Genomic DNA, 21,211 nt, shown 5'->3' with positions numbered 1-21,211 from the left:
AACATCCTGAGGCGGCCAGCACTGACCAGAAACTACTCCTGACGCCCGAAGGCGTGACAAACATTCTCCACTTACCTCGATGAATGCTGGATAGGCAATTCTCAAGAAGCTTGACGATATGCACAACAAAGCAGCCCACTTAATTGGCATCCTCTCCGCCACCCTAAACATTCATTTATTCTACCTCTAGCACAAAGTTTGCTGCATGGTGAAGCAGCTACAAAATGTACTTTAAGTTAGGTCCATATTATGTCAGATGGAGTTTAAATGATTCATTTTTAGAATTCTGTTAAGTATACATTTTGGATGTTATTAGTCCAAATATTCCATACCTGCCATCAATCTAGTAATAAGTGGCATTCAATTTTAATTGATTTCTACTTAGCAAGGAACACTAAAAAATATTACTTTACTATATTTAAATTTGTTATGGCGATGTAAGTCTTCAGATCCCTAAGATAATCACTAAGTATTACAATTTCAAAACTAAATACAAGTTGTAAATTATTTAAAGGTTTTGAACCAATGTCACATATAAACAACTCTCCATGTGTGTATTAATAAGCTAGACTAAGAGATAACTTAACAGAAATGCATATCTGCTGGACATAAACCACAATGATAGGATCCTAAAACATTAATGCATTGGACAAATGGTACTTCAGAACATCCTCCAATATTGGTCTTGCATTCATCAATATCCTGGCACCTAAGAGCATCTCCTTCCCAGCCTGTGTACATTTTATCAAAACTTAACCTTTCATCCAAAAGATACACTTTTAAATATATTACTGTATTCTAATAATAGTTAATGAAACAAACACATTTTAATATCTGGTTCCTGATGATAGATGAATAATTACAAAATATTTAAATGGATTTAATATTTAAATAAGAAAGTGTATTACCTGCTGGGCAGTTCTCACAAGAGTAAGAACCTGGGGAGTTTAAGCATGATACTGGAGGATTTGTTGAGCAGGGTTGAACAGGAAGGCTGCATTCATCAATATCAGAACTGCAAGCTGAGCCAATAGAGGGCTGACTCCACCCATCTTCACAGATACAGTGATACTTAGCCTATGAGTGGATTACAGATCAAAAGACGGACCATTATTAAATGAGCAGAGCAAGTTTTCGAGTTTATTTTCAAGATCTAATTGCATGGAAAACTGGATCTGCTGAAACAATGTATCACAGAAAATCCCATTCAGTACAGACAATTTTTTTTTTTAATTCCACAATCCGCGACTAGCAGAACAAATGGCCAAAACTAGATCAATTTCTCCCAATAAAATAAGGATTATGTCTCTCGATAAACACCCTGAGGGGAGAATATTTTCTCAATACAGCTGTATGATTTACAGGTATGTTGTACAGGATGAATCTGAAAACTGGATCAGGACAAGCTCAGGACAAGCTTTGTCTCAGCAACCATCAGATTATTGAACACTACTAACTCCAACTAAATTCTGAACTACAAACTGCCTGGGTTGCACTTGGGATTTTGGGCTCTATTGTGTTTTTTTTGCCTTATATTGTTATTTTTAATTTTTTGACATTTTGTCTGTTTATTGTATTATCTATTGAGTACTGTGTTTCCAAACCTGTTGTACTGCTGCTACTGCTGCGAATAAGATTTTCATTGTTCTGGCTCAGTACATATGACAATAAAACACTCTTGACTCTTGATAGGAAAATATAGAAACATAGAAAATAGGTGCAGGAGGAGGCCATTCGGCCCTTCAAGCCAGCACCGCCATTCATTGTGATCATGGCTGATCGTCCCCAATCAATACCCCCTGCCTGCCTTCTCCCCATATCCCTTGATTCCACTAGCCCCTAGAGCTCTATCTAACTCTCTCTTAAATCCATCCAGTGATTTGGCTTCCACTGCCCTCTGTGGCAGAGAATTCCACAAATTCACAACTCTCTGGGTGAAAAAGGTTTTTCTCACCTCAGTTTTAAATGGCCTCCCCTTTATTCTAAGACTGTGGCCCCTGGTTCTGGACTCGCCCAACATTGGGAACATTTTTCCTGCATCTAGCTTGTCCAGTCCTTTTATAATTTTATATGTTTCTATAAGATCCCCTCTCATCCTTCTGAACTCCAGTGAATACAAGCCTAGTCTTTTCAATCTTTCCTCGTATGTCAGTCCCGCCATCCCAGGGATCAATCTCGTGAAACTACGCTGCACAGCCTCAATTACAAGGATGTCCTTCCTCAAATTAGGAGACCAAAACTGTACACAATACTCCAGATGTGGTCTTACCAGGGCCCTATACAACTGCAGAAGAACCTCTTTACTCCTATACTGAAATCCTCTTGTTATGAAGGCCAACATTCCATTAGCTTTCTTCACTGCCTGCTGTACCTGCACGCCAACTTTCAGTGACTGGTGTACAAGGACACCCAGGTCTCGCTGCACCTCCCCCTTACCTAACCTAACCCCATTGAGATAATAATCTGCCTCCTTGTTTCTGCCGCCAAAGTGGACAACCTCACATTTATCTATATTATACTGCATCTGCCCACTCACTCAACCTGTCCAGGTCACCCTGCAACCTCCTAACATCCTCTTCACGGTTTACACTGCCACCCAGCTTTGTGTCATCTGCAAACTTGCTAGTGTTGCTTCTAATTCCCTCTTCCAAATCATTAATATATATGGTAAACAGTTGCGGCCCCAACACCGAGCCTTGCGGCACTCCACTCGCCACTGCCTGCCATTCTGAAAAGGACCCGTTTACTCCTACTCTTTGCTTCCTGTCTGCCAACCAATTTTCTATCCATGTTAACACCCTACCCCCAATACCATGTGCTCTGATTTTGGTCACCAATCTCCCGTGCGGGACAATGGTTCCAGTAGATAGAGTCTACAACTATTGCATGAACTTAAATTTGATTGTTCTTGCTGAACGTATTGAATAATGGTAATCAAGGAATGTTTTTCAAATGGTTCCATGGTTTTTACCTGATTTGGCTGAACTCTGTTTAAATCAATGCAGATGCCATGTTCACATCTTGTTTGGGAGCCACCTTGGCAATCATCATATTTGGAAGTACAATGTGGGCCAGACCATTCAGGAGTACATCTACAACTTTGGATAACAAAATATAATTTATGTTAAAAACAAGATTTCCTGAATCTTATTTCACGTTGTCACATCCTTGGTATAGTTCCAATATGAATGTTTCGAAACACCGATATCCTGATTGATTTAGCTGCACCAAACTATTGTTAGAAATCAAAATGATGCAAAAATGGGCATTTTGTAAATTTAAAAAAATGTTTGCTCTAAGCTGATTTTAAAACAGAGCATATTTATTTTTCAAGACCTTTCAATTTGCACAAAGGATCAAATTCATTCAATATTTTAAAATATTTCACATAAATCACACAATAGCACTGGTGGTCCAATCCTGACTCCTGCCTGTCTCCCTCTGTCAACTCATGGAGATTGCCTGTTCCTTAACCCAAATGGGACTGCCAATTTTTCATTATTTAAATAATTCATAATGACAGAAGAAATAGCAGAAGATCATTTGTCCCTTGTCAGTTAATAAAATGGCAAGTATCATTCTATGCCTTAATTCCCTTAACAACTACAAACATGTGATCTCTGTCTTGGATATTATCAGTGACAGAACCACGACAGCCCTCTCTGGGAGAGAATTCCAAAGATTCACTAGCTTCTAAGTAAAGAAATTCCTTCTCACCCATGTCCTTAATTTGAGACTGTGATTACTGATTCTGGACCCTCTAGGCTGGGAAAACCTCATCCCTCCAACACCCTGTCAAGCCATATAATTATATTTCTCTGGCTTTTTGAATAAAATAAATTGGCAATAATAAGTTAAAACACTTGCTGCACCTCTAACATACTAATAATTTGACTAAGATAGATTATGTTACCTGTAATTGCCTTGTGTGTTCATGCATGTTGCTCCATTCTGGCATGCTAGTGGTGATCCAGCATAGACCTCACACTCATTTATGTCATCAGAACAAGTAGGTCCCTAAAAATTCAAAATATTGCAAATTGATAAGTACTTGGAATTAAATTTCCCTTCAGCTTCAATTAATTTTCTCTACTGATAACTTCTCATTGTTCAATCATAAAACAGTGAATTCTCTCAACAAAAGTTCCCTGCACCAACTCCAATCCTTTGATTCTTTTAATATTCAAAGATCCATCAATCTTTGTCCAATAAACATTCAAGAACTGAGCTATCGTAACCTTGGGTAGAGAATTCTGAAGATTCACTACTGTCTGCATGGAGAGATTTATTTTCAGCTCTGAAAAGCCAACACCCTATTTAGAGTCTGTGATCCTATTTTGAGTCTTGTTCCTAGATTATCCAACACAGGGAAACATTATTCCTGCATCTGCCCTGTCATGTCTGACAAGAATATTTTATGTTTCATTGAGAAACTCTTATATGTGTGAACTCAAGAGGTCTGCATTTAATTACTTCTCAAAGTACAGTTACCTGATTTGTTCCTTTTGTGCCCTACCCACCATTGCAGGAAACTATTTTGTAATTGCTAATTGGACTTCCTCAATGAAAAATACATAATTTCCTTAGATAGGTTGCCTGGTCTGTACACAGTATTCCAAGTGCAGTCTCACAATTGTGCACTTTAACTGCTTTAAGACACAAATCCTCCTGCTATAAATGTCAACAATAAATGTATCTTGCCGTCAGTTGCTTTCAGTGTTGCCAGAAACAGCAGTAGGCCTCAGGACTTAGAACATTACAGAATTTGACAAAGGAGCACCAAGAAATTAGTAAAAGTGAAACTCGTAACATGAAAATAGGTGGTATCATAGACAGCGAAAATGATTGTCAAGAATTATAGTGGAAATTTAATCAGCTGGCCAAGTGTGCTGAGGAATGAGTTTAATTGAGATAAGTCTGAGGTGTCATATTTTGGGAAGTCAAACCAGGGTGGGCCATTCACAATGAAGCCACACTGATGTGACAGCCAAGAAGGAACACCAGTGACTTTTGAATAGGAATCCGAGGGGCAACTTTTCAACGTTAAGGGTGGTGGATATATAGAACAATCTGCCGGAGGAAGTAGATGATACAGAAAAACAATATTAACATTTAAAAAACATCTGGACAAGTATATGGATCCGAAAGGTTTGGAGGGATATGGGCCAAATAAGGGGAAATGGGACTAACTTAGATGGGTCATCTTGGTCAGCATGGGCTAATGGGGCTGAAGGGTGTACTTCCGTGCTGTAAGACGCTATGACTCCATGGAATTTGAGAGTAAACTTGAGTGAAACATAAAAACAGACTGTAAGAAATTTCATAGATACACAAAAAGGAAGTGATTAGTGAGGGCAAAAGTGGATCTGTTTTATGTTGATTTGTTCACTAGTCGTATCGTATTCTGGGAGCAAGTCAGGATAATTGCTCTCTCTACAGGATGGTGTAGGAATGGGATTACTGTCATTATTTTGAGAAGGGGTTAAGCAAAGTAAACAGAAAATACCCTCTGGAGCCACTTTTGGGAAGTGAGTGGGTAGCTGATAGCTGCTTGAAACAGTTTTGTCAATTTACAATCCATTCTTAAGTATTCAACTTGAAGACATTTATTTTTAATTATTTGATGATGCAAACAACAATATTTTGCAGTTAGGCTGCTTTCAATTTCTCTTTCGACTAATATAAAGGTTTAACTATAAGTATTCTCACAACCATTCCCTCCAAACCTTTCGGATCTTATCGAAACGTATAAGATTATTAAGTGGTTGGACACGTTAGAGGCAGGAAACATGTTCCCAATGTTGGGGGAGTCCAGAACCAGGGGCCACAGTTTAAGAATAAGGGGTAGGCCATTTAGAACGGAGATGAGGAAAAACTTTTTCAGTCAGAGTTGTGAATCTCTGGAATTCTCTGCCTCAGAAGGCAGTGGAGGCCAATTCTCTGAATGCATTCAAGAGAAAGCTAGATAGAGCTCTTAAGGATAGCGGAGTCAGGAGGTATGGGGAGAAGGCAGGAATGGGGTACTGATTGAGAATGATCAGCCATGATCACATTGAATGGCGGTGCTGGCTCGAAGGGCCGAATGGCCTCCTCCTGCACCTATTGTCTATTGTCTAAATGTCATACCATGTGTGAAAATTTTAATTATATTTTTAAGTCTGAGCATTTCTAAATTAGATGTTTGTATGTTGAGGAATGGATATATTAGTTAAAAAATATATATTTGAAATAAGTTTTTGAAAGACAATGCATCTCAATCTCAAAGCTTCAACTTCCTGGGCGTGCATTTTTCTGAAGATCTTTCCTGGACCCAGCACCCTGATGCAATTATAAAATCCATCAACTACTCCACTCCCTGAGAAGATTGCAGAGATTTGGTGTGTCAGAGAGGACTCTCTTGAACCTCTACAGGTGTAGAGTAGAGAGCATTTTGACTGATTGCATCACGGTCTGGTTTAGCAACTTGAATGCCGAGGAGTGAAGAAGACTACAAAAACTGGTGACCACTGCCCAGTCCATCACGGGTTCTGATCTCTCCACCATCAAAGCGATTCACAGGAGCCTCACAAAGGCAGCCAGCATCATCGGAAACCGACACCACCCTGGCCACACACTCATTTCACCTCTGTTATTGGGAAAAAACTGTGTGTGTGTGTGCATGTGTGTGTGTGTGTGTGTGTGTGTGTGTGTGTGTGTGTGTGTGTGTGTGTGTGTGTGTGTGTGTGTGTGTGTGTGTGTGTGTGTGTGTGTGTGTGTGTGTGTGTGTGTGTGTGTTTGTAAATGTTTATTTGTGATTTGTAAATGTATATATACACATATGTAGGAAGGAACTGCAGATGCTGGTTTAAACGAAAGATAGACACAAAATGCTGGAGTAACTTAGTGGGGCAGGCAGCATCTCTGGATAGAAGGAATGCGTGACATTTCCGTCTCCATTCAAAACGTCACCCATTCCTCTCCAGAGAGGCTGCCTGTCTCGCTGAGTTACTCCAGCATTTTGTGTCTGTATATATACATATACTGTTGTGCTGCGGCAAGTAAGAATTTCATTGTTCTATCTGGGACACATAACAATAAAACACTCTTGACTCTTGACTGATAGATTTAAAGATACAGCATGAAAACAAGCCCTAGGGCCAACCGAGTCCACGCCGACACTGATCATCACCCTTTTATATTAGTCAGTGCATTAGTCTGTGTTATCCCGTTTACGCATCTACTCCATACACACCAGAGGCAATTTATAGAGGCCAATTAGTGTTCAATTGAATGGAGCAGTTAGACAAAAGAATGTAGGGGTTGCGAAATGCAGAACCCGAAGTAATGCTTAGCAGATCAGGCTGGGCGTGTTCTGTACTTCCAGAGAAAAAGAAAAATTAAACTCGCAAGCTGAGTCAATTACACAATTACACATTCTGACTCATGATATTTTATACTTCATCCCTTAATTGACTGATAAAGATCATTTTACTTGAAAGCAACAAAGTTCCTTTTGCTAACGACAATTGCTTCATGATTAAATGTCCCTTCCCTTGGTGATTAAGGTCACATTACATTGAACATTTCATCTCAGTTAATAGGATTCACATTACAGAAAGAAATATTTCTGAATATAAATACTCTTGCCTTCCAATTATTTGTGCAGATACAGAAAAAAGAGTCAACGAGATTCAGACATGTTCCACCATTCTGACAAGGGTTGCTAATGCATGCCTGTCTTTGTAACACCTGAAATGTGGAAAATGCAGATTAAATAGGATGACACACTTATTTTAGTGAAATAAACACATTGAAAAATCTATGTATTTCTATATTATTGTCAAAGTGAATGGTTTCATGTTTTTCCACACTACATTTCATTTATTCCTCCCCTGTCCATTCACTGAATCTGTTCATATCCCCCAAAGCCACCTGCATCGCCCTCATAGCGTTGGATCACTGTTTGTTTAAGAACTGATCATTACCTACATTTGTAATTATAAGATAATTATATGGCATTGTATAACATGATAAAATATAACATGATAAGAAATTATATTTATATCCAAATGAGCAAATATTGTTAATTACCAATATAAACACAATTAATATTTTGGCTGCTCTCTAAAAATAGTTAGCACTTAAAGCCTCCATATATTTAATTTATTTTACTTACATGTTGATTTTGTTGTCTCTTATGCTACAAATTTTGCTGACATACACAAATATTACCAATGCAATAAAAACATATTAAAAATTAAAGTACGTACTGTTTGTATATTCTGAATAAGAGCTTCAAGAACTAATACCTAAAAAAACAGAAAAAGCAACAGTTTAATCTGCTCGTCAAATAGACTTCAAATAAACACTGTATTCTAAAGTGAGTGTTCAAACTACAATATAACAAAAGATCAATAAAATTACTGCAATAGGATCAGCTTCACACATCATAAATATTGTAATTTTTTAAGTTCCCACTTTCAAAGTACAAAGATCTTGTCTGTAATTATTTATTTAGTTGTTAGAGCAAAAGAGTAATATTATTTAAGGTTCCTTGCATTATCCTATTTGATAGCAATGATCTTAGTGGGGCATTTTGGTCAATGTTACAAACTTAAGAAAATGATTGAAAGCCAACAAAGAGAGGACTGGGAACAAAGAATTGCAGATGCTTGTACATACTAAAAACAAATTCAGTGGGTCAGACAGCATCTCTGGAGCAAAAGGATAAGTGATGTTTTCAGTCGGGCCCCTTCTTCAGGCTGAAAGTAGGGGGTGGGGGAGGGGGGAGAGCTGGAGGCGAGAAAAGACAAATCACGGCCAGCAACATTAGGCAGGGTGGTGCCCTAGTAGGCCAATTGGTGACAAGGGAAGGTGATCTCAAGAGGGATGCAATGCAGTGAATTGTGGAACTGGTTAAATGACGGGTGGAAGAAGGGGGCAAGGGGGGAGGGAAGGGGAATAAGAAAAGTTACTTCAAATTAGAAAATTCAACATTCATACTGCTGGGTTGTAAGCTACCCAAGCAAAATATGAGGTGCTGTTCCTCCAATATGCATGTAGCCCCACTCTGGCAATGGAGGAAGCCCAGGACAGAAAGGTCAGTGTGGGAATGGGAAGAGGAGCTGAAACACCGGGAGATCCCATGTGCCACAGGTGTGCAACACCTGTCCTTATACTGCCTCTCTCAACACCATTCAGAGACCCTTGACAGTCCTTTCATGTTAGACACAGGTTCATATGTACCTCCTCTAACCTAATTTACTGCATCCGGTGTTCCCGATGTGGGTCCCTGTACATCGGCGAAACCAAGCGTGGACTCAGCAACCATTTTGCTGAATGCGTACAGTTTGACAGGAATAGATAAAATATATTCAGAGTAGGGGATCGAAAACCAGAGGGTATAGGTTTAAGAGGGGGAAAGATGTAATTGGAGGCTTACGTGCAGCTTTTCTACACAAAGGGTGGTAGATGGATGGAACGCGATGCCAGAGCCGATAGTTGACAACATTTAAGAAACATTTAGTACATTTAAGTACATTGAATTGCTACTTTAATTTTGCAGTCAGCTGGAACAAGGCATGGCGAGCAGTGAAACACTATTTGATTTCTACTACATCCCTGCCCCCTGACTCCTGCACCTAGTTTCTGGAAAGGGGAAGCTTAAATCTGTCCCGCATTTGCAAATGTTTACCTTTAATATGTTTTAAAGTTCTAAAATACATTGTGCTTTATAGCATAATTGAGGGATTAAACTAAAATGTCATGATTGGCATGATGATGTGGAGAAATAGGGTCCTGACCCGAAACGTCACCTATCCATGTTCTCCATTGATGCTGCCTGACTCGTTGAGTTACTCCAGCACTTTTCCCCGCATATGACCTGATTGTTCAGTGAATTGCTGAATACATAGAACAATGTCAGGTCATCCTTTTAATTACATAACCATTTTCCTTTATAGGTGAAATAAAGTCCAAAGATATTCTTCTGAATCCTAGATGATAATTTGATTTTACAGCCATGAACTCTAATTGATAACGAGCAAGTGAGATAAGGATGATGATGATTGGTGTACTTACCCTTTTGTTTAGCTGACTGATTTGATCAGAAGTATTCTGAGGGCTTGGAACACCACTAGTTTTCAGTTCTACAATGTCATCTTTATTTTTTATAATCTAAAATTATAGGTAAACAATTAAATTAATTCCATGAAATGTTACAAATCATGGCGCTCCTCATAAAATGTGCAATCTAGTATGATGTTTTCAAAGCTGACGCATTCTGATATGAAAATATAACAAAATTTGACGGAGCAAAGGGACTTGGGAATGCTGGTGCAGGATTCCCAAAAGGTTAATTTGCAGGTTGAGTCGGTAGTAAGGAAGGTAAATGTAATGTTAGCTTTCATTTCAAGGGAACAAGAATATAAAATCAAGGATGTAATGCCGATGTTTTACAAAGGTGCTGGCCAGGCCACATTTGGAATAATGTGAGCAGTATTTTGCCCCATATCTGAGGAAGGATGTGTCGCCATTGGGGAGACTCCAGATGTTTACGAGAATGATCTTGGGGATGATTGGGTTAACATATGAGGAGCGTTTGATCGCTGTGGGTCTTTACTTACCAGTTTAGAAGGATGAGGGAGGGATCTCATTAATATCTACTGAATAGTGAAAAGCCTAGCCATAGTGGATGTGGACAGGATGTTTCCAGTAGTGGGTGAGTCTAGGAACAGAGGCCACAGACTCAGAATAAAAGGACATACTTATAGAATGGTGATGAGGAGAAACTTCTCTAGCCAGAGCGTGGTGAACCTGTGGAATTCATTGCCACAGTTGGCCAGGGAGGCCAAGTCATGGGTACTTTTAAAGCGGAGATTGATAGGTTCTTGATTAGTAAGGGTGTCAGTTACAGGGAGAAGGCAAGAGAATGGGGTCGAGAGGGAAAAATAGATCAGCCATGATTGAATGACGTAGCAGCCTCATTGGGCCAAATTACCTAATTTTATTATATTTTATTGTTCTATGGTCTAAAATTCAGTATAAAGCAAAATACTTGAATGAAGAATTATCTGTTTTTGTTAATCAGTTTATATTGTTTTAAGAATTACTTGAAGGCTATTTCCACAATCTACATTACTTCCATTTTTTTAAACAAAGTTGCACATTTGATTTCATATGGCAGAAATTATCAGTTATTACCTGCATAGATAGCTGTTCAAGGTCATTATTATTTAGTTTAATCTTTCCAAATGCGGAAGTCTTGAATTCAATACTCTTCTGATTGCCCGTTTGAAATATCAAATTGCCATTATTTGAAGTGATTCTCGGTCTTGGAATAAAATATAATGAAATTAACAGAGGTTAACAGCATGATGAATACTGACTTTAAAAAAAAAACAGACATGTATTCATTCTCCTTCAAATGACAATATTCATTAATATAAAACTTACTGGTCACTGCTAATACTTCTCTGTTGATTATTTCCATCATTTTCGGATTCACATTTTAATGTGCAAAGCAGAGAAATTAGAATTGGTAACCAGGTAGAGTGCCGACAGTAACTCATGCTACTCGGATATTCTTCAAAGTTTTGGCAACTAATGTTTGAAGTACAGATTTTCAGAAAGGTGCACCTTTAATCTAAACAAATGAACTTTGCCCACATCAGATAAGATTTATCCAAATTATTGTTAGTCAATGAATTACAATAATCACTGTTTCATCTGCTGTCTTTCTACACCCTCCAGTAAACTACAGAAGACCCCTGCTTTGCTGAGCAGTTACATTCCAAGATGACCATCCATATTATGATCCATATTATGATTTAGTAATGCAAACCCTTGATGAAAATTAATGATTCTTTTTCATTCCAAGTTTAATTAGTTATTTTTTCCCCTCACATAAATCTAGTAAGAGGATATTTTCATTTTCATTCTCTATCTCATTTTTTTTTCGGTAGTGATTTGTGAATTCCTTAAGAGTCATAGTCCAGGGATACAGTATGAAAACAAGCCCAGGTAGGGGAATCAAGCACCAGAGGACACAGGTTTTAGGTGAGATGAGACAGATTTAACAAGAACCTGAGGAGCAACTTTTTCACACAGAGGGTGGAGGGTATATAGAACAAGCATTTGTATTGGAAATGCTGAATGGAAGATTGTCAAATTCCAATGCAAAGATTCCTTTTCAATTATCAGATATTCTTGAGACTCAAAAAGCTTTAAAGAACTTTATAGTGCAATGCTTATCCTTGTAAGCTCATAAAAGCTAAACGAAATAGCTTTATTACAGCAATTTCTAACATTAAAGGTCACAGTAACTCATCACAGAACAGCCCCTTTACTGTGAGATCTTGAAAGATCATTTCCATAGCTTTTGTCACACCTCACAGTAAAATTTGGTCACTTGAAGCTCACAGTAAACAGTAGGCACCCAGTAATGATAAATACAACAATAAATTTCACAAATAATACTGAACAGCAGAATGGTACAAGATTGCAGTACTAAGTAGTGTAAAAGAATATTAAAATACAATAAGAGTAACTGAATGAGTTAGAGTTAAGAGTAAGAGTACCTGGCAGCACCTCCTGGAATGGAGTGTGATGGTGACAGGAGTAGGGAAGCAGCTGTTTTTAGTTCGTGTCTGAGCCTTCAAAATTCTTGTATCTTCTCCCACAAGATACAAGAAAAGGGAATGAGCAGAGTGATAGGCATCCTTGATGATATTTCCAGCCTTCCTGATGCAACGCATCATGAAGATGAGCACAAATGGAAGGAAGTGATGGTTTTGTGATGGACCAGGTTCACCATTCTCTGCAGGGAGCAGAGCAAAGCAATTGCTTTCGAGGCTGAAATGCAACCACATCTACTTTTCATAGCACACCTGCAAAAGTTTGGGAGAATCCACGTGGACATGCCAAATCTTCTCAGATGCTCAGGAAAGTAAATATGATGTGCTTTCTTGAACATCGCATTAGTGTGAAGGGACCAGATTAGGTTGCTGGTGATATGGATGCCTAGGAAGCCCTCCATAACCTACAAAGCCCTCCATAACCTGGCCCCATCCTACCTGACCGACCTCCTCCACAGGCACACTCCCACCTGCACCCTCCGCTCTGCCGCTGCCAATCTCCTATCCCCCCACATCCGGACTAAACTCAGATCCTGGGGGGACAGGGCTTTCTCCATCGCTGCTCCCACCCTATGGAACTCACTACCCCAAACCGTTAGAGACTCCCCCACACTCACCACATTCAAAACATCGCTGAAGTCTCACCTGTTCAGTACTGCCTTCAACCACTGAAGGTCACCTCACCTTCTGTCTCCTTTCTCTGTTCATTTATTTATTTACTTATTTATCTATTTATTAATTTCCCTATGTTCTCAAAATCTCTGTAAAGCGTCTTTGAGTATATGAAAAGCGCTATATAAATAAAATGTATTATTATTATTATTATTATTAGGAACTTGAAATTATCAACTAAATCTACAGCAGATCCAATGAGGAAGACAGGATTGTGTGGCCCCTCACTTCCTTCGATCAACAACCAACTCTTTTGTCTTACTGAAGTTAAGGGCTAGGTTATTGTCCTCAGACCATGACAATAGGTTCTCGATCTCTTTTCTGTACTTCGTCCCATTTTTGTTGTAGGTTTGCCAACAACAGTGAAAATTAAATGTGTATTTTATCTTAACTACGATGAACATAACCACAATCAGACATGAAAAGAACAAGATCTGCAGATGCTTTAAATTTGCAGTAAAAACAGATAATGCTGGAAATACCCAATAGGGCAGGCAGCAGCTGTGGACGGAAAAACAGACTTGACATTTCAGGTGAATGTCCTCTGGCCAGTACTGATGTGTGCATAAGTGTACATAGTGTATAAGACAATTTACATTTCTCATGGTAAGATGCAATCTGACGGCAGAAAAAAATCTAAGTTTACGAAGCAGTTTTAAAATGTATTTATTAGAAACAGGCATCATATATGATGTACATCCAAATATTATTTTCAAGAGTTTGCATCACAATACAAGGTAAACAACAGAAATAATTCAATAAGTACAGTAAACCAGGGCCAGATTAAGCTAGCAGCATATGCTATAAACACAGAAAATAGGTGCAGGAGGAGGCCATAAGACCCTTCGAGCCAGCACCGCCATTCATTGTGATCATGGCTGATCATCAACAATCAGTAACCTGTGCCTGCCTTCTCCCCATATCTCTTGATTCCACTAGCTACTAGAGCTCTATTTAACTCCCTTTTAAATTATTCCAGTGAATTGGCTTCCACTGCCTTCTGTGGCAGAGAATTCCACAAATTCACAACTCTCTGGGTGAAAACATTTCTTCTCACCTCAGTTTTAAATGGCCTCCCCTTTATTCTTAGAATGTGTCCCCTGGTTCTGGACTCCCCCAACATTGGGAACATTTTTCCTGCATCTAGCTTGTCTAGTTCTTTTTATAATTTTATACATCTCCATAAGATCCCCTCTCATCCTTCTAAGTTCCAGTGAATACAAGCCGAGTCTTAAGGGGCCTTAAATACGGGACAAGGTGACGTCACCGCCCGTGCCTCACGTGACCTCACCCAGCTAGTGGCCACATGCTCCCGCTCCACCAATGACGGCCGCCCGGGCCGGGAGGCGGTTTGCAACCTCTGTTTGGCGAACACACTCGCTCTGCTCCCCAAACACACTCGGCCCCGCTCCCCGAACACACTCGGCCCTGCTCCTCGAACACACTTGGCCCCGCTCCCGGAACTCTGTTAATGTTAACGAGCTCCGTTAGCCTACACTGTCCGGGCCTACAGTATCGGGGCCTCCAGCGGCCCGCGGGCCTAATACGGGACTCTCAGAGAGTGTGTGATGGAGGGGTTTAGTTTAAAGATACAGCGCGAAAACAGGCCCACCGTCTGTACCTACCAGCGATCCCCGCACACACTAGGGACAATTTTACACATACACCAAGCCAATTAACCTACAAACCTGTACGTCTTTGGAGTGTGGGAGGAAACCGAAGATCTCAGAGAAAACCCACGTGGTCACAGGGAGAACGTACAAACTCCGTAGAGACAGGACCCGTGGTTGGGATCGAACCCGGGTCTCTGGTGCTGCAAGCACTGTAAGGCAGCAACTATGCCGCTGAGCCACCGTGGGGAGAATGACGGAGGATTGCGAGAAGAGGGCTGGAGTGGGAGCCGAGGGTGCCAAAGAAATAGAGACAGGGAGGGCAAGAGGAATGTGGAAAAAGAGTGAATAGAGGCAGGACTGGAGGTATAGGGGTGAGAGGGATGGAGTGGGGATAGGGAGTGCTGGAGCTGTGGATGCTGAGAGGCATGCAAGGTGTGGGTAGAGGAGGTGGTAGAAGAGTGGAGGAGGAGACAGGGCCCGGGAAGTGAGGAGAGAAGGCCGGGGGATTGGTGAGAAAGAGGGCCCAAGCTTTTGGGATGGGTTAGAGGAAGTCGCAGGATTTTGGGGGAATGGGCCAGAAGAGTAGAGAGAGAGAGAGAGGTATGGACGGGTAGGGGCTGAGAAAAGGCCGAAAGTGTGAGGGAAAGAGCCTATAGAAATGGAAAGTAAAGGCCGGAGATGGGGGGGCATGGAGGGAGGAGTGGGGGAAAAGAGGTTCAGAGGAAACTGGGAGAGCGCAATGGAGATGCGCAGGGAGGGAGAGTGGGATGGAGAAGAGGAGGGAGAGTGGAACAGAAGACTGGGAATAAAGGGGGGAAGGTAGATTGGCGGAAGAGAGGACTGAAACAGTAGCTATTTGGAGGAACGAAAGTCTGGGAGGCGAGAGGGAAGGGGGATTGGGGAGAGAGACGCCCATTGGAGTGGGGAGAAGGAGACAGCCCGAGGAGTGGGGAGTGAGAAGACCGCAGGAGTGAAGAGAGAGAAGGCCCTATCAAGGAGAGGGAGGAGCGGAGTGGTAGGGAAAGAACAGGCAGGAGGTATGGGGAAGAGTGAGCAGCAGAGGACTTGGGGGAACAAGTGCTAGAGGAGTGGGGAGAGAGCATCGGAGGTGTGGGGAGAAAGAGGGCCGGAGGAGTGGGAGAGATGGGGGGGGGGGGGGTGACGAGGTGGTGAAAGTGGCCTGGGAACTTGAGAGAAAAGAGCCGATGAGCGAGGAGTGAGAGGGCCGTGATGTGTGGGGAGACAGGGCCAATATTGGAGCAGGAGGTCCGGAGGAGTGATTTGTTTGGATGAGGCCGGAGGTGTGTGGAGTAAGAGGGCTGGAGACTGGGCGGTGACGTGCCGGCTGCCCATTGGTCCACGCAGCCCCGCCGACACGTTCAAACCGCGGCGGTTGGGGAGCGGTGCGCGCAACACAGCGCCCCTCAGTGGGATGCCAATTTCAAGCATTTAGCTTGCAAGCATTTAGTGCGGGGCCCTCAAAAGTGCGGGGCCCGTAGCAAATGCTACTTTTGCTACTATGTTAATCTGGCATTGCAGTAAACAATTCAGACTGAGCTATGATTCACTGCAAGAGAAGCAAATGATAAAAATGTTCCAAGATTTTAACATAAACAAATTAATTTAAAACTAATATCAATGACCAGTTGTGTTTGAAATGTATTCATTTAATCTATTATTTATTGATTAAATGAAATAAAGAGATATGTATATTTATATACCATACATCATTTAAATGGATTTTCAGCATCGTTCAACCATCAATTTAATAAGCTTGGCTACCACATGGCTATTGAGACTGTTTCCCAGCAGACGATATCTTTGTTTCAGTGAAATATTCTCAGGAAAACCTGCAAGGTTAATCAAAACAAAATACACATTGTTATTTAAGTACAAGTCTGTATTCCTGTTTTGCCTCCCATTTGCAACTTGCTCATTGTTTAGTGACTTATTCAAATAACGACTGCTGGGACTGTGCAAGGGGCTTACCAACAACTAACTAGATAAACATGTACTAACACAAGAATCACTGTAACACTGTCAGGGGATAAAACGGGATGATTTTTAATTCTATTTCACTGTCATCAAAATCACTTGCAGCATTCAAATTAATTAAGAAAGAAGAAACATTATAGGGCGGCATGGCGGCACAGTTGCTGCCTTACAGCACCAGAGACCCGGGTTCCATCCTCACTACGGATGTTGTCTGTATGGAGTTTGTAGATTTGCCCCGTGACCACGTGGGTTTTCCCCGAGTGCTCCGGTTTCCTCCCACATTCCAAAGACAAACACGTTTGTAGGTTAATTGGCTTCGGTAAAGATTGTAAATTGTTCCTAGTGTGTAGGATAGTGCTAATGTACTGGGATAGCTGGTCAGTGTGGACTCGGTGAGCAGAAGGGCCTGGTTTCCCATGCTGTATCTCTAAACTATAAATTAAACTATAATGCAGTACACATCCTAGCAATTTATTTGCATTCCAATAATATCCAGGAGAGTCTTTGTTACATTAAAACAAAAATATTGCTTTTCCTGTCTTCCCCAAAATTACATCACTATTAAATGAAAATAACATAACCGGTGGGTCACATTCCAATTCAAATCAAAAAGTTGAAGGTTAAACTTTAATTTCAGGCTAACAAAGTGATGCACAGAGTCTTTTGCCCAGGTTAGGGGAATAGAGGACCAGAGGACATAGGTTCAAGGTGAAGGGGAAAGATTTAATCGGAATCGAGGGGTAACATTTTCACACAAAGGGTGGTGGGCGTATGGAACAAACTGCCAGAGGAGGTAGTTGAGGCTGGGACTATCCCATCATTTATGAAACAGTTAGACAGGTACATGGATAGGACAAGTTTGGAGGGATATGGACCAAGCACAGGCAAACCTCTACGTATGCACCATAGAAAGCATACTTTTGGTCTGCATAACAGCTTGGTTTGGGAACAGCTCTGCCCAAGAGCATTAGAAATCGCAGAGAATTGTAGATGTTGCCCAGTCCATCATCAACCAGACTTCCCACCATTGACTCCATCTACACTTCACACTATCTCGGAAAAGCAACCAACATAATCAAAGACGTCCCACCCGGGTCATTCCATGTTCTCCCTACTTCCGTCTGGCAGAAGGTGCAGAAGCTTGAAACCATGCACCATCAGACTTAAGAACAGCTTCTTTCTCTCTGGTGTCAGGCTTCTTGATGGTCCTTTTATAAGCTAGTGTACTATATGATTCACCTGTCTCCCATTGCAGACATTGTACTTTGTACGGTATGTAACATGCGTTACAATACCGAAAACATTATTCTGCGTTTTGTATCTTCCCCCTTGCTCTTTCTATTATATTTCAGTTTGACTTAATGGTATTAATGTATAGTATTATGTGATCTGATTGGCTAGCATGCAAAATAAAGCTTTTTACTGTACCTCAGTACACATGACAATAATAAATCTAAACCTCGTTTCAGTGAAAGCTTGGCAATTTCCATGAATTAATTTGTAATATTACATAATTGTGTTTTAAATCAAGGAAAAATGTTTTATGATATCTTCCATACTACGACTTCTTCAGCTTATAGCTACAGTAAGGAAACAGAACTTTTGACCCAATTCATCCATGCCAACCAAGTTGTCCCTTCTAATCTAGTCCCATTTGCTCGCTTTTGGCACATATTCCAGTAAACCTTTTCTCTCCATGTACCTGTCCAAATGTCTTTTAAATATTGTTATTGTACCAGCTCCAACTAATTCCTCTGGCTATATTTTACAATCCAAATCTTTATTTCATATTGAGATCATTTTTGAATGAGAAAATTAGGTAATTGAATGTCAGTATTTTGTTCATTATGTTCAAGATTCCTTTTTGAACATAAATTGAATTTTTGAGTTTCTATTGACTTCAAGGGTACTAAATATGAAAGATAATCAAAGTCAGAACAACCATAACCATAAAAAACTGTAAAAACTGATTTTATAACTGTAATAAGTTCATAATCAATTCTTTCAAACATTACTTAAATTTCATAAGCAATAATATTCAGAATGTGATTTATTGTGGCGAAGAGAAGATGGTCTCTATGCAGCCACAGAGAACACCAAACCACTAAATTGTATGCTAGCTGAATAACATACAAGGATTCTTTCATTTTGTCCAGGTGGTTTGGACTTGAGCACAAGTTCCACAGATTAAAATTAAAACATTCAACCAACTGCACCAGTGACTTTCTTAAAAACAGTTACTATTTAACTTTTATGACTGCCCACATAAAATCTGGTGACAGGTTGAAGAATGGAAGACATAGTTTGCAATCAGAAAGAACAGATCCTTTCCTTTCCCTTGAGTACTTCTGTTCTTTACTTCTGCTTTGGGTTACTACTTTCCTTAGCTTGCTGAACAGAGTACAATGTATTACCAAATTGCTGTTACTATTATTTTATGAGCCAATAGCACTTGATATTCAATATCTATTTTCCCCCCAAACTTAACCAATCAAGTGTATAGGAAGGAACTGCAGATATGTTGGTTTAAACCAAAGATAGACCAAAAAAGCTCGAGTAACTCAGCGGAACAGGCACAATCCCTTTGAAGAAGGGTCTCGACATGAAACGTCACCCATTCCTTCTCTCCAGAGATGCTGCCTATCCCGCTGAGTTACTACAGCTTTATCTGTCTATTGACCGATCAGGTACTTTATTTGACTTTGCACCTTATTCAGTGTGTGTTGCAGAAGAAAAAAATATATTTTATTAAACTTTATCTGTTCTTACCTATTGTTTTAAGGCCAGTATAGGTCCAGTGAGGAAGTTGGCAACCCTAGGTACATGGCATGGATCCTTGAGGATCCCTGAGGAGGCAGGTTATAATAATCAAGCATCCTAATCCCCATTCATGGCAGCTCAAATTCTACTTGTATTTATATTTTTACTTGTCTTTTTAATAGTTTATTTAATTTTAATTTTTGAGTTCTGAGGTCTTTGCAAAGATCTAATTCAGATATTTCTTAACAGATGAGGCAACATTGCTAATCTGAATATCAAGGTTTCCTAGTATCGGGAATTTGAGAGATAATCACAAATCCTCAAGGATCCATGCCATGTACCATGTGCCATGTTGCCAACTTTCTCACTCCCAAACATGGGACACGGTGACGTCACCATCCCGCGTCCCACGTGACCTCACGCAGCCAGCGGCCACGTACTCCCGCTCCACCAATGGCGGCCGCCCGGGCTGGGAGGCGGGTTGCTACGCAACCTCCGTTAGGCGGAGCCCGGACCTCCGGGCCTAGACTGTTGGAGCTAAAATGGCGGAAAACTTGAGTGTCGGGACCTAAACTGTCGGGACCTACAGCGTCGTGGCCGACAGTGTCAGGGCCTAGAGCATCCAGGCCTACAGTGCCCCCTGGGCCTAATATCGTATATCGACGCTGTAGGCCCCGACGCTGTAGGCTCTGACACTGTAGGTCCCGACGCTGTAGGTCCCGACACTTTAGGTTTCCACATTTTAGCTCTGGACAGTCTCGGCCCAGAGGTCTGGGCGCCGCCTAACAGAGGTTGCGTAGCAACCCGCCTCCTGGCCCGGGTGGCCGCCATTGGCGGAGCGGGAGCACGGGGCTGCTGGCTGGGTGAGGTCACGTGGGGCGCGGGGCGGTGACGTCACCCTTTGTCCCATATTTGGGAGTGAGGAAGTTGGCAACCCTACTAAAACGGGACAAGGGCGGTCCCGTACGGGACAAATTAATTTAGCATAAAATACGGGATGTCCTGGCTAATACGTGACAGTTGGCAACCCTACATGAACCTGTGCAGTATCTAACAACATTCCTGCACTACAGTGTAAATCTATATGTTGCATCAGGAGTAAGTGACTGTCGGCAAGTATCTAGAATCCTCCATGCTTTAACTGCACTGATCTTTACCGTACTTTACAGTTAGGATTCATATGGAGGATAGATTCATTATTACAGAAGGAGTAAAGAAATAAATCAAATTCTTGGTAACTTTTGAGTATTTCAATAACTGTCTTCCCACCAACAGCAAAACAGACGAATAGAAGCTTTCATTGTTCCATTCTAAGTAAAATTGAGTAATGTTCAAATTAATATTTTCAGTTTCACACAACACCACTGCAGAAATGTACTTTGTACGTACTAAATTCTGGAGGAAATCCATGGAAATTTGCTATTTCTCTTGGGGTGAAATATCGTAGTTTCAATTTTGCCAGCTGAGTTAACTTTTCATCCTCTGACAATGTTTCAAATGACTGGAATACTGAGGCAAGCTATTAAAACAAACAAAACAGCATTAAAAGAAAAAGTA

The 21,211-nt window shown here is 40.8% G+C and overlaps 2 protein-coding genes across 3 annotated transcripts in view; both read right to left on the bottom strand.

Annotated features, from left to right (window-relative positions):
• cubn (cubilin (intrinsic factor-cobalamin receptor)) overlaps positions 1 to 11,549 on the bottom strand; it is a 197,683-nt gene extending 186,134 nt beyond the window's left edge. Inside the window, exons 1-9 of the mRNA XM_078422245.1 lie at positions 11,434 to 11,549; positions 11,182 to 11,311; positions 10,060 to 10,155; positions 8,250 to 8,288; positions 7,627 to 7,728; positions 3,914 to 4,017; positions 2,972 to 3,098; positions 909 to 1,077; positions 602 to 731 (exon numbers count right to left, since the gene is read on the bottom strand). Of these exons, the coding sequence (XP_078278371.1) occupies positions 602 to 731; positions 909 to 1,077; positions 2,972 to 3,098; positions 3,914 to 4,017; positions 7,627 to 7,728; positions 8,250 to 8,288; positions 10,060 to 10,155; positions 11,182 to 11,311; positions 11,434 to 11,549 (1,013 nt within the window). The remainder of the gene's footprint in view (positions 1 to 601; positions 732 to 908; positions 1,078 to 2,971; positions 3,099 to 3,913; positions 4,018 to 7,626; positions 7,729 to 8,249; positions 8,289 to 10,059; positions 10,156 to 11,181; positions 11,312 to 11,433) is intronic.
• Positions 11,550 to 13,984: 2,435 nt separating this feature from the next.
• The window catches only part of trdmt1 (tRNA aspartic acid methyltransferase 1), a 43,458-nt gene continuing 36,231 nt past the window's right edge, over positions 13,985 to 21,211 (bottom strand). For both annotated transcript variants that reach the window (XM_078416631.1, XM_078416639.1), the window contains 2 exons: positions 21,044 to 21,173; positions 13,985 to 16,749 (listed from right to left, as the gene is read on the bottom strand). In XM_078416631.1, the coding sequence (XP_078272757.1) occupies positions 16,643 to 16,749; positions 21,044 to 21,173 (237 nt within the window). In that variant the 3' untranslated portion in view covers positions 13,985 to 16,642. The remainder of the gene's footprint in view (positions 16,750 to 21,043; positions 21,174 to 21,211) is intronic.

The sequence above is a fragment of the Rhinoraja longicauda genome, chromosome 2 (assembly GCF_053455715.1).
Source record: "Rhinoraja longicauda isolate Sanriku21f chromosome 2, sRhiLon1.1, whole genome shotgun sequence".
Lineage (NCBI taxonomy): Eukaryota > Metazoa > Chordata > Chondrichthyes > Rajiformes > Arhynchobatidae > Rhinoraja > Rhinoraja longicauda.
The sequence above is the reverse complement of the archived record's forward strand: the minus strand, read 5'-3'. Positions and strand labels throughout refer to the sequence as shown.